The 13,242-nt window shown below is 42.5% G+C and overlaps 1 protein-coding gene across 4 annotated transcripts in view; it reads left to right on the forward strand.

The window, feature by feature from the left end:
• Window positions 1–13,242, forward strand: part of Ush2a (usherin) — a 658,323-nt gene that overhangs the window by 159,836 nt on the left and 485,245 nt on the right. For all 4 annotated transcript variants that reach the window (XM_063236705.1, XM_063236706.1, XM_063236707.1 and 1 more), the window contains exon 15: window positions 9,575–9,738. In XM_063236705.1, coding sequence (XP_063092775.1) covers window positions 9,575–9,738 — 164 coding nt within the window. The remainder of the gene's footprint in view (window positions 1–9,574; window positions 9,739–13,242) is intronic.

Genomic DNA, 13,242 nt, shown 5'->3' on the forward strand with positions numbered 1-13,242 from the left:
CCGAAGCTCATCAGGGAAAGGGCCCCCCAGGGTACACAGGAGAGGGAGACATAGGCGGTGGTCTCAGTTGCTAGCAGAGTGTAGCCTGGAGGCTCGGTGGGCTGGGTAGAGAAGAACCCAGAATGCTACAGGCTGCAAGTTCTATAAGCAGCTTATTAGCAGACTACAGGGGAGAGATATTTTGTGTTGGGATAGAAACCAGGGGAATGCTCACAAGGTAACTCCCTCTGCAATGAAAAGCTGGCTTTAAACACACACAGGGCAAGTGACTGCAGACCACCCTGGTTGTGTAAGCCAGGGAGGGCCAAGCCCTCGCAGATGGTGAACAAGTGAAGAGGCAGGCAAGGAAAGGAGCAGGGACCACCAGGCACCCTGCTCTGCCCGGGCAACTTCCCCAGGTCCTCACTGGGAAGGAGAGAAGTCTGTTCTTTAACATGTCTGTCCCTTAAGGAAAGATCGGATGGCTGACTTGGCTCAGTTAAGACTAGGCATGAGATTTTCTGAGTTGAATCCGTGGTTTGCAGTTTAAGGTAAGTCTAGAACTCTCTGTTGCTACAGAAAGACCAGAGGTACTGTGACCGACTTACTTCATCTCTCGGTGGAAGATGGAGACATTAACCCATGCAATGCGACCTTCAATGGGCCAGGGAGAGACCAAAGCAAATTTGTCTTGAGATTCCTGGTCATGACCCCCAGCTGCTCAGTGTGCCAGTTAGTTCACTGTCCTTGGTGTCTCTTAAAATCTTCCTTTTCTCTGGTTTCACCTCGTTTTGCTTCCTTTTCTGCTGAGCACACCTGTTTACCATGCCTCATTCAACAGACACATCCATGGTTCACCACTTTAAGGAGGAAATATTTATTTTTGCCTCAGAGTTTGTAGGGTTTTAGTCCTGAGTCACCTGGCTCCCAGGCAGGGTGATGTGGCAGAGGGGTGTGGCAGAGGAGAAACAGCTCTGAGCAGGGCAGGCAGGAAGCAGAGAGCAATCAAGGGAGGAAGAAGGAAAACTGACCTTCCACGCTCTGCCCCAGCGACCACTTCCTGAAACCAGGCTTCACCTCCCGATGTCTACTCGGCTATAAATTCATCAGTGAATAAACAGTCAGCTCCCCAAAACCCCACCAAAGGACACATGATACTTGGGGAAATATCTAGTTGTAAACCACGGCATCTATACCCACAATTTCAAAAATTATATACATATTAATAAACTTAGTCCCTACTCTGGCCAATCAATGATTCTCAATCTGAATTTCTGTATCTGTCATGTATTCTGTTCTTAATGTATCCAACAATTCATATTTAGATTACTGTTTTCATTTTCCCTTATAATAAAAATAAATGTCTCAGGCCACGTCACACCACCAACGTCTTGACATAAAGGTGGTAAATCATCCAATAGCCATTCTAGTTTGAACCACTCATGCTGGAGTGGGGCTGCAAATCCTCCCAGTTTGGGCAGCATTGGTTTTGCAACTAAGTAGAAAGTAATCCACAGGCTGCTGCTGGAGGGAACTGTGGAAACCCAGAGCCATCATGTGTAATATAAAACCCTCTGCAAAGAATAGAAAGAATAAAGCTTCCCATGGCCATTTGGGGTCCAAGTTACTCAGGAAGATTTGTCTCTTACTAACATGGTGCTATGGGATGCTTGTGCTTTGAGCTGACCCTTGTCCTCCACTGATGAATTTTGCTGTCTGTTTTCACTTTACCATTGGTAAGCATTAGACAGAAAATCCTCCCGCCCGGAAGGTCATAGAGGAAAAATACTTCAGAGTGTGACAGTGAGAATTGCTTGAGTTCATACATTGACTCTTCATTGAGAAGGGATAAAAATGGGATTTCTCCTTTTTATGTTTTCTGGTTTTTGAATGATAGTGTTCTTTACTGTCGTTGCTGACTGCTGGTTGTTATTGTATTTATATACTAACGTTTGCTATTTTGAAAATGGGTTCAAAGATGGCAAAAATATATGGGACCTCATCTTGCTGAAGAAATTTTTGATACTTAGTGGGAAAAGTTCACTCGTGGTCTAAATGAGTCTGCACACACTGTATAGGAAAATAATTATGCTCTGATGTTAAGAATCTTAAAGGGACAGAAAAATCATTTAAAAACAATTAAATCTCCCTTGAATATAGATACTGAGGTAGCTGCTTAGAAATACAAATTCATTTTCTACAGTTCAAAAGTCTACAGTTCAAAAGTCTACAGTTCAAAAGTGTGTTTTGTGGTTGTGCCAGGCAAAGGTAAAACTATTTGAATCTTATCCCTACACGAAGTTCACACAGAGCCCTTTCAATCCCAGGCTCTCTTTATTGACCAGAACGTTGTTTGCTCTGTTCTTTTCTTGCTTTGTTTCTACAGTTTTCTTGTACTTTCAGGGAGACAATATAAAACAACAACCAAACTGGTCAGCAGAGCTTTGGCTTCTCGCGGCCAGTCTGGGAAGGGGTTTACCTGTTTTATCCAAGTGGTTCATTCTTCAAAAGTCAGCAATCAGTAAAAGGGGATCAGCTTTTAAAAAGCTGATCCAAATGCAGGTATTATTCCTCCTGCATCTGACACACAAAGGAAACATGCTTTAATCGGTATTGAAAATGATGAAGCAAATAATTCTGCCTCCTGAAAAAAATCAATAAAGCCAATTACATATGTGTGTATAAATGTGTATATTGTACTTGTCTAACCCCAAAACAGTGCATCAAAAGTGGGCCACAGGGGGCTGGGGATTTAGCTCAGCGGCATAAGCGCCTGCCTTGCAAGCAGGCAGTCATGAGTTCGATCCCCGGTACCGATAAAAAGGAAAAAAGACAAAAAAAAAAAAAAAAAAAAAAAAAAACCCAAAAGTGGGCCACATTGAATTTGTCTCAGACCCATGCATGACTCCACTTGACTTCCTGGTGCCAATATCTAGCTGGTGATGACCATGAATCCACCTTCCCAAGACCGATTCCAGTCCTGGGGGAGCCCTATTTTTCATACGTAATATCCACAACCCACAACTCCCCGGGACTCTGCTCTGGGATGAGTTCTCTACACTCATGAAACTTTTTGAGCCAGGACTATGGCCACTCGTCCTATTTACCAGCAGATACCCATGGAACTGTAACACAGGGTGCGAGGTCAGCCAGGGGTCTAACGCCTCAGACTTCTGAACCACTAGGAAAATTCTCTGTTATGTGATGGTTTTGGTTTTACCACAAACCTTCCATATTTGAATCCATGCTTTAGATTTGATCTGCTCATTTTTCACATGCTTGTTAGCAGCTAAGCTCAACTGGCCTTTTCTCTGACACTAGATCAATGACTTCAAAGTAAGGCAGGCAACTTTCTGGCTACTGGTTTCCTTTTTCAATGTGATAAGGAAACTTCCAGGAGTGTACTTCTTTGATTCTTGCTTCTCTGTAGCTCTCTGAGAGAAAGCTAGCTGTCATCTGGGTGCCTCAAGCCTCTCCTCATCTGTACATCTAGCCTGGGCGAATTCACAAGGTAGAGAGAGAGATTCAGGAAGGGGCAGAAGCATGCAAAGCTACTCGGAAGACTACTCTCACAAGCCATGCACACTAGCTTTTGTTTCACTCTATGTATAATAGCAAATCACAAGACCAGCTCCAACTAGGAGTGGAGAGGAGACTGCATTTTGGGAAAGCAGTTATACAGGTTGCTGTAGAAGCAGACCTAGAGGGGAAGGTTGGGACATTTTTGCAATGTCCCACAGCTACATAGCCGTATATTCTCCCTTGCTACAGATTGTAGATGATCCAGCCAGAAATGTCTCTTTTCATCTGAGAGAAGCACGTGGCCAGTCTGAGGTGAGAGCAAGCAGGCAGTGTTGGACACGAGGATATCTAGGGTCCAGCTTGGTTTTCTTACTGGACCAGGTATATTAGCTTCCAATTGCTGATGTAATAAATTGCCACAAATGTAATATCTTAATACCCCAAGAATTTATTGTCTTATGATTCTGGAAGTCAGAGGTCCTAAATTAGTGTTGCTGGGCTAAAACCAAGGGCTCAGCAGGCCTCTTGTTTCTTCTATACCCTCCAGGAGAAAATATATTTCCTTCATTTTCCCAGCTTTCAGAGGCCACCACGTCCTGTAAGTCAGGGACCCTTCCTCTGTCTCCAGAGCCACCTGAGTATGTTTCCTCTCCTCTCTGACTTGCACGTACATCCTTACGTTCTTCCTCTCAGACTCTTAACTTCCTACCTTCTTGTGTAATATCCCTGGTAATTACAGTGGGTGTTCTTACATCATCTAATATAACCTCCCTGTCTGGAAATCCTTAATCATATCTGCAAAGTTCTTCAGCCATGTAAGTCACACAGTCACAAGTTTTAGACATGAAGACTTGGATATTGTTTGGGGCCATGATTCAGCCTCCTATACCTGTGTTCTATCATTCATGGCCTGGGGATTGAGGTTGGCTTGCCACCTGTGTTTAAATAAAGTTTTATTGGAGAACAGAAATGTTTGTACAGTATATATTGCCCATAGCTGTTCTCTGACTGCAGTAGATTCAGCACAGTGTTGCAGTAGACCTAGGGTGACCCTCAAAACCCTGAAGTACTTATACTGTCTGCTCCTTTGTAGATAAAGATTGCAGACCCTGTAACTAGATTTTCTGTGCCTTTGGGCTATTTATTTAATCTCACTAAGCATCATAGAATCTTATCTCTATAGATTTGGAAAGAGCCTTAAAAGTAATTCTTGTTATATGCTGCATACATCAACTTTCAGAGTAACTGGTAAATGGTTACTTAACTACTCTTCCAAAAAGATGTGAATCAAAAATCCTATGGTCTCATGAAACAGTACAGACTTATTTGCAATAATTATAATTTTAAAACAGATAAAAATGCGTTCTCCAGGTTGAGCAAAACGTTTCTGCCCCTGTGACTTTTGTGCCTAGTCTGATGGCTGCCTCTGGGGCCATGGAGAATAAATATAATCTCTCTTCTACTTGAAAGCACTTTAAGAATTTGACCATGCTGTCATATCTCAGAGTGATTTTTGTGATTATGCGTAGTGTCAGCAATGACGGAGGTGAAGAACTCAGATATAAACCTTGCAAAGTAAGCTCTTCTCCAGAAGGCAGAATTGTCACCTTCCTTGATATGGTTGTCACCGTTGCATGAGGGGATGGGAGTCACTGCTTAGGTCAAGTTTTTATGAGCTCCCACATGCATGCCTGGGAAAGCGTCCCAAGAGGGAGATGTTTGGGTATGCTAACTTCTCCCTTCCTTCTAGGTGGGATGGCCCACCTCCCACTTCCTCTTCAATGAGCCCTGTGAGTCTTTTGATGCGTGCAAAATTGACAACAAAGCCCTAAAAGCTGCTAGAGTTTGTTTCTCAGCTCCAAGAGACTGCAGATGCTGTTAGCAGGCTGTGAGGTCCCAGAACTCAGCCCAGTGAGACCATCCATACCTCTTCTACAGAGGTAACATGCTCTTAGCCAGGGGAAAGCCAAGCTCCTGCACAGTGGCCCTGCTCCCGCCTAAAGCCTGAGCATGGGGTTGGACCAGAAGGCTCTGTTCTCAGAGAGTGTGAGCAGCGGGAAGCCTGTGAGAAGTTCTGTCTCTTCCTTGGAGGTGACCATAGTCAGGGCACAGTCATGCCAATGGAAAACACTCAAATGAGCTAAACTGTCACTGAAACTACAAGTCCCATTTAGATTTGTATCTGATGTCCCCTCCTAAATATGAAGATTTTATAGTGCTTTATTCACAATAATTGCATTTATTCCAGTTCAAGGAGTGGTAGCTTATGAGCTGGGACCTGATGAGAAGAAATTCTTTGTCTCAATTTCTCCAAGGTGCCTGAAAGCTTTTTCTTGTTTATCCTCTAATGATCCTTAGCTAAAATCCCTCTGTAAGTTGGGGTCTCTGCCTCCTTCATTTTTTGATATCAGCCAACTAGAAAGCCAGGAATATCTCCACACCCATGTTCCCTTCTGCTTTCAATTTGTCACCCCCTATTATCAGTCCTATCAATTTCTGAAGTCTAGCTCCTTCTCCCTCTGGTCCATACCACTGCCTAGGGTAGCAATGTCTCACTTCTTACCTTTCCAGCTTTTACTGCCATCACTTCCCATTCCGAGTTAATATCTGACACTTCTGAACGGTTTATAATTTCACACCCTCTCCTGTATTATCTGTTCCACTTCCTTCCCTTCCTGATTTGTTTGTCTTATTCCTATCCAGCTATTAAAATTTATCCCAAGTATCTCTTACAACATTTCTTTTGAAATAAGCTGAATATTATCCCTTATCTGAAATATCTGGGACCAGAGTGTTTTGGATCTTGAAATGTTTGGACTTTGAAGTATTTGCGTATACAGTATGTAAAGAGATGGCTTGAAAATAGGACCTCTGTCAAAACGTAGGTTTCTTTATATTTGTAGACAGACAGACTGTCTGACAAACGAGCTTTTACAGGGTTTATTAGAGTGCCTGTGTTCTGACCCTGAGACATCACAGCAGGCCAGGTGTGGAATGTTCCATTCCTGACATCATAGCGATGTTTGAAAGTTTTGAATCTTGAGCATCTTCAATTTTGGATTTTCCAGTTGGTGATGCTCCACTGGCCCTCCTTTCCCTCTGCTCCCCTGGCCCCCAGCTTCAGTCATTGCCCTTCTATATGCCCCGAGAGAGTGGACGTCTTCATCAATGAGTGGAGCACTTCCTGCTTCACGGTGGGCTGTGGTCTCCCTCGCAGCAGGAGCCGCTCTCTGGTGTTCATCCCAGTTTCCCAGGGATTTGTTTCAGTCCTGATATGACTGGGCCTTAGCGAATGCTGTTTATGTCCATCAATGTTAAAATCAACTTGAGGGTGGCCGTGACTTGAGGTCCCCCACCCAAGAGCAGCATGCAAAGAGAAACATCGAGAGAATGCTCCATCTGGTGGAACATCGCCCCGAACCCCTGTAGCAATTCTCCCTCAGAAGAAGTTTTTATAGCAACACGCGTTATTGGAAACCATTCCCTCCGTGAATCTTTAACAACGATTAGGATAGTTTTCTCATTTCTGATTTTTACAACCGAAAAACAGACTCTCAGGAAACTGTATGAATTTTGAGATTTCAGAGACAGGGGCAAATCATCTACTTTCCCATTGTATCTAGTAAATTCTGTGTCACATCAGGGCCCCCGCGGAGCCCTCTCGGCCCTGCATTGGCAAAGGAGTGGTGCTTTACTTCTGCTTTGTTTATCGTAATGAACTGGTCAATAAACATCACAAATTATTTATCTATATAAATCTTGACAGATTATGCTTTATGAAATCCATTTAGCAAGTGAGGTTTTCCCATAAGGATGAAAAATGAAGATTTTAAACAGATTGCCGGAGAAGCTCTGACTGTACCAAGAGAGTCGGTGTAATAAAGGTTTCTTTATATTAATATTACAAAAACCATTTATCCTGGCAAAATCAATATCACAATTCATCTTAGTTTGGTGTTTCTCTTTCTAAGCTTAAAATGTCTTTTCCTTTATTACGTATAATTTTGTTTTAATAAACGTGAAATATATTTCATTTAGGAGGCACTCTGGAGGAGGGATAACTTATAAACTGACATCAAGCTTGTACCTCATTTGCTAAAGAGGCTTGGAAATATTTGAAATTACATTTGAGTGGCTGAGAAATTTAAAGGAATCATTTTACTTAAACCTTAATTACAAAATCAGCCCTTGTGTCCTTTGGGCTAGAAACAAGCTAAGATATTCAGAAAAGTCTCCTCCAAAGAACTGTGCCTGGGGAAAACACTCTTACTGATATTAAGCAATTATAACAAGTCAGATACGTCCAATATCACAATGGCTGGAAGAAGAGACTATAAAATCAGGAATAGACACATTTAATTACTCAAACAGTGTATGCTTTCCTATGGAGTGATATATTCATTCCATTTGGATTCGGAACTTAATATGCCACAGATATTGACATAGCTGACTCCGAGTTATGTGTGTAGCCGTTGGCTGGAGGAAAACAGAACTACATCAAGCAAAGGGATGGCGATACAGCAGGAACCTATTACTCTAAATGCACTGTATGCAAAATACGTGTGATTGTCTCATGAGTGAACGATAATAAAAATCAAAATACTCAAGAGACGTTTATTTAGGAGTGGTGTACTGATTTATAAATACATATACACACATATACACATGCTGAGAGTGGCTTTCTTCTTATCGTTTATGCTCACCAATATTACATTAAATGCCTACAAACAATATAGTCTTGTAGCATATAATGAAATTAAGAACCGAGTCTTTCACTGCTGTTATAATTTCATTTTAATTTCAATGCCCAATTTCCTTCAGCTCTAGTCCTTCCCCGCAACAAAACATCTATTTGAAGTGGAATTCTGATAGAATGTGTACAGATAAAAGACCTAATATAGTTGTTTGTAGGGGGAAAAATGTCTTTTCATCACGACAATAAAAAGGGCTAGCAACAGTCCGCTGGTTTTCAGGAGAAACTGTACTTTATTTATTCTCGAGGGGACATTAGTCCATAAAACAAATTTGAAGCTTATTTGGCAGCCTTGGCTTTTATCAGCCTTTGGAAGGATGCGGAATGATTACCCGGGAGAGCACACTGTAAAAGTTGCAGTGGGGGAAAGTCACTCTTCCATCAGCGTCTCTGTTAGGACCTCTGGGCGGCTCCCGTGGGGCTGTCTCAGTGTGTCAGGAGAGGAGTCCCTGCTTCAGTGTCTCTCTCTTCTTGTCTTTGTCTCTCTCATACTTTCATGGCACCCAAATTGCTGATCCTAACCTACCCTAAGCTATGGGCTTAGGGTAAATGCATGGTCAATCCACTCTAAGGAAATAGATTGCAATATCTGCCATCAGAAGTGTCTCTGGTCTTACTTGTACAAATGGCTTTAGTCCCAAGAAACCTAAGCTGCAGTGACTTCAACTCATTCCTTTAATATCATTACCATCTTTGCCCACATAAATAATACTCTCATTTCCAGCTGCTCTGAATTAATGCCCAAGTATTCTGGATAGTAATATATGAAATACAAAAATAAAATACAATACCTGTTACAGCATCAACCATACTAGAGCCTGTCTTCCTAAAGTGTTTAACAAAATTTAGTCTCTATAAAACCAGTACAGAACTTAAAGTTTCTTAGGAAGAGTAATGAGGATTCTTCCCCGCTTTCTGCTTTGCAACTGGAGAGTTACTTGAAAAGATAATTACACGGGTGATGTAACTTCAGTGTTTAGCTGACAAAGGAGCTGCTGTTAGGAGATAGTAAGATCTGCAGAATTATTAATTGAACAACTGGTATTCAAACTGCCCCAGAAAGCGTATAAAGACATATAAAGAATACTTTGGAGGAACCCTCAGCTGGCTTTCAAAGGGAAGGCTTCGTGCGGTTTTTATCATGAGCAGCATTTGATAAATAGCCGTTTGGTGTTGTTTTATTTCACTCCAGCATCTCTTTCAGTCTGCTGGCTGCGACCGAGCCTTCTACCGCACAATGCTGTTGATAGGTGTAACATACACTGTGCATTATTAATCAAAATGCTACGCTCTTTGATGGTTTGTTTGTCTTGTTTTCAGATGTCAGCCTTGTAATTGTCATCTCTCAGGAGCCTTGAATGAAACCTGTCACTTGGTCACGGGCCAGTGTTTCTGCAAACAGTTTGTCACAGGGACAAAGTGTGAGGCCTGCGTTCCCGGCGCGAGCCACTTGGACGTCCACAACCCGTGGGGTTGCAGCAAAAGTAAGTGGAGTCTGTGCACCGCTGGCATGGGGGGCCCTGGCCCAGGTGGGATTTCCTGCTCCAGTTAGGATCCCTGTACAGACTGGGTGCCATGTAGGGAATTTGGTTTAAAATTTTAAAAATTATACTACATGAAATGTCTGTGCCTTTCTTTGATTAATTCATTGGAAATGGTGAAATTATTATGTTTGTAACAGGCACTTTATAATGGTTTGTTGGGCTTACATTACCAGAGTAGTGATCAAATCCCAGTTTTCTCCAGACTGATGGATTTCTCAGGACATGAGGCTTTCAAGGGCAAAACCAGGGCGGCACTGGTTACATTAAATGGTTAGCCACTGTACCATGCAAAGCCACTCATTTCTAGGTAACTTTCTGTAACAAGGAGAGGTCATCTTCTTACTATAAGTTTATATTCTTTATTTCCCCAGAATTTTATGCACACTATCTCATTATTAATTGCTTACAGATATTGCAGTAATTGTCCTTGTCTATTTCTTTCTTCTCTGTGTAAGCATCTCTCCTATTTACAGTTTTAATTCCTTGAAGCAAAACATTGCACTGCTTCTCTTTTGGCTTCTCGATGCTATTTTCCAGTGTCTTCCATTGACCTCTCAAGGTCACCTGCTGTCTGCCAGGTGACTTCATGACATATGATGGTTTCTCTGTGTTTACTTCAAGATCAGATGTCCTTACCTTTCCCAGCATTCCTAAGGAATTCCTGCTGGGAACATGTGGTAAGGAGCCTTCTATGACATACTGTGCAACTCACTTCCTCCTTGGGGTTCCCGAGACTGTCAGGAGTCACAGCGCCCTGCAGCGCCAAGCGTCCTGACAGGTCCCGCCGGCCAGCACACCCCGGCATGCTGCACACATCTGAGGGCGAGAGGGAGAAGCAGCAGAATACTGGCCTCCGAAGCAGGAAAGGCAGGGAGGAGTAGCACAGAATCAGCGGATATCATCTGCTTTTGTTCCTGGGCAGCTGCTTTTCAGTGTCCTATGTTGTATCTGGATCTTAGTCTAAAATCCTCTGAGTTTCAGTAGAGGCCATTTCTATTTCCTGTGAGGAAGGAGTATCGTACCCAGCTCTGTGTGCAAATGCAGTCAAAACACAAATCTGGATTCTAGTCATCGCTAGTCCTTCGTGCATGCTGTGTTTGATTCCTTGGCAAGCCGTGTAAATCCCAGTGCACTCCTTTTGGCTGTGAGTTGTAGCTCTTCGTTTATACAGAGTGCTGGTGGTCTTGCTTAAACCATACATAAAGAGTGATCTGGGGCTGATTCTGCCACTGATTTTGTGTGGAAATATTGGAGCCTATGTCCCTTCTTGGTGCATCCTCTCATGTCACCTGGGAGGTGATGTCTGGGACACGGAAGCCTGACCTCCATTTCTTGGTTCCAGGAGATGCTTATATGTTAAGTCTTTCCTTCTCTGCAAGGAACATTCTTGATCATTCCAAGTGTTTGGATTTGTTATAATTCTAAAACCGTTTGCATTCATAATTTTCCATCTCTGCATAGATTATTTGTGATTTTTCTGTCTCTAAAATTGTGTTCCTTGGGCTGGGGACGTAGCTCAGTGGCATAGCACCTGCCTGGCAAGTGTGAGGTTGTGAGTTCAATTCCAGTACCAAAATCAATAAACAAATACATAAATAAATAAAAATAAAATAAAATTGTGATCTTTGGCATTGAATTCATCTCCTCAATTTGTGTGGCTGTCACCACTACTGCGTTAGCTTTGTCATTTAGCAAAACTGACTGAACAGTGTAAAGACAAGCTCCACAGCAGAGGGGACTCACCAAAGGACCATGCGACAGCGTTCTACCCTCAGGGGTGGTCCAAGCGAGACCCAGGCTGTAGAAGGGGAGCAGGGGGCACTAGATGTGGATGGAACATGAGGGGCCTTCTTCCTTGCCATTCACCTTGATCGACACGCAGCAGCAGCAGGGATGAGGGTGGGACAGGCATAGCACTCCCTGTCCTTGGTCTGTGAACCACCTCAGGCTGGCCCTGGTCTTTGTCCACCAGCTGTCACCTATGTACTTTCCTTGAACATTGAAAAGCCTCTCGGCGCCCCTCGTCATAGGCTGGGACCTGGGAGATTATGGCTATTGCTGTATTTTCTTTTTCTTTAGGAGCCATCTGTGACTCCCCCCCCCCCACCTTTTTTATTGGTGGGAAATCAGAGTGGAATGTAGAATATAATTTCCAAAGTGCAGAAGAATTGCATTTAAATAAAATAGCTAGAATCTCTCTGACCATATGCTTCCCTATGGGGTGGATCATTTCTTTCCTACCAGTGTTAGTTTCATGCTTCCTGAATGATAGCTGTTTTCCTTGAAGGGAGAGAGAGCAGCAAGCTGGTGTCGAATAGTTCTATCTTTGCATACTTTCCTAGTGAGTGATTTTCCAGTTTGTCCTAAGCTTTCCTCTATGACCTCTGTTGATGTGCGTGTGCGTGTAAATCCATGTGGACACAAACAACCACATACATCTTTGCTGCCATGCATAACACCCTTTTTAGTCTCCTAGACACTTTTCTCACATTTATGCTTTTCTTTAGTTTATGGTCAGCTTTTTTGCATGGTTTTTCCCCTTTATCCTGCTTCTCAGAGGGCCTCTGGTGGTTCTAATAACAGCTTTATGGAAGGCTAATTTATGCAAGTTTGATTATGTTACATGTAGTTTGATGAATCTTAGTAATTTTGTAATTGTGCAAAAGGATTTTAACACAGTCGTGGAGCACTTCTGTCACTCAAAAACTGTTCCTTGTGCTTTTTGTCAGCCAATCTCTTCTTCTAGCCCTGAGTAACAAGATCTATGGTTTTGATCTAGTAATTTTTCTTTCTCTGGAAACTTTGTACAAGCAAAAGTGTATAATGTTTAGGCTTTTTGCAAGACTTAGGCTTTTGTAAGTAGCTTCTTTTTCTTAGTAAAATGTTTCTGAGTTTCATGCATGTGGCCGCATATCTCAGGAGTTTGTTCTTCCTGTTGCTGAATAAGGTAGCACTTTATGGGTAGACACTGGCCTTTTGTCCATTAGTGAATTAATATGTGGATTCTTCCTGGTGCTTCTTGCAAATAGTCCTTCCATGGACATGAGGTTACAGATGTCTCTATGGACACAGGTTTTCCTTCCCTTCCTTTCTTCCTGTCTTATTATCTATCTATCTACTTACCTATCATCTATTTATATATCATCTACCTATCTTCTATCATCTACCTATCATGTATCATGTATCATCTATCTATCTATCATCTGTCATCTATCTGCCTATCTATGTGGCACTGAGAATGAACACTGGACCTTTACATTCCATATCCTCAGCTCTAATTTTTTACAAGAACTTTTATCTTGAGTCCTGCTAAGACACTAAATTGTCCACACTGGGATCAAACTTGCAATCCTCCTGCCTCAGCCTCCAGAGAGCTGGGAGTGCATTATGTGCCACTACACCTGGCTTAGACTCACATATTTTAAACTTGGGGATACACCTGAA

Source organism: Cavia porcellus, unplaced genomic scaffold, assembly GCF_034190915.1.
Source record: "Cavia porcellus strain 051 isolate PalLab524CR breed Dunkin Hartley unplaced genomic scaffold, mCavPor4.1 scaffold_26, whole genome shotgun sequence".
Taxonomy (NCBI): Eukaryota; Metazoa; Chordata; class Mammalia; order Rodentia; family Caviidae; genus Cavia; species Cavia porcellus.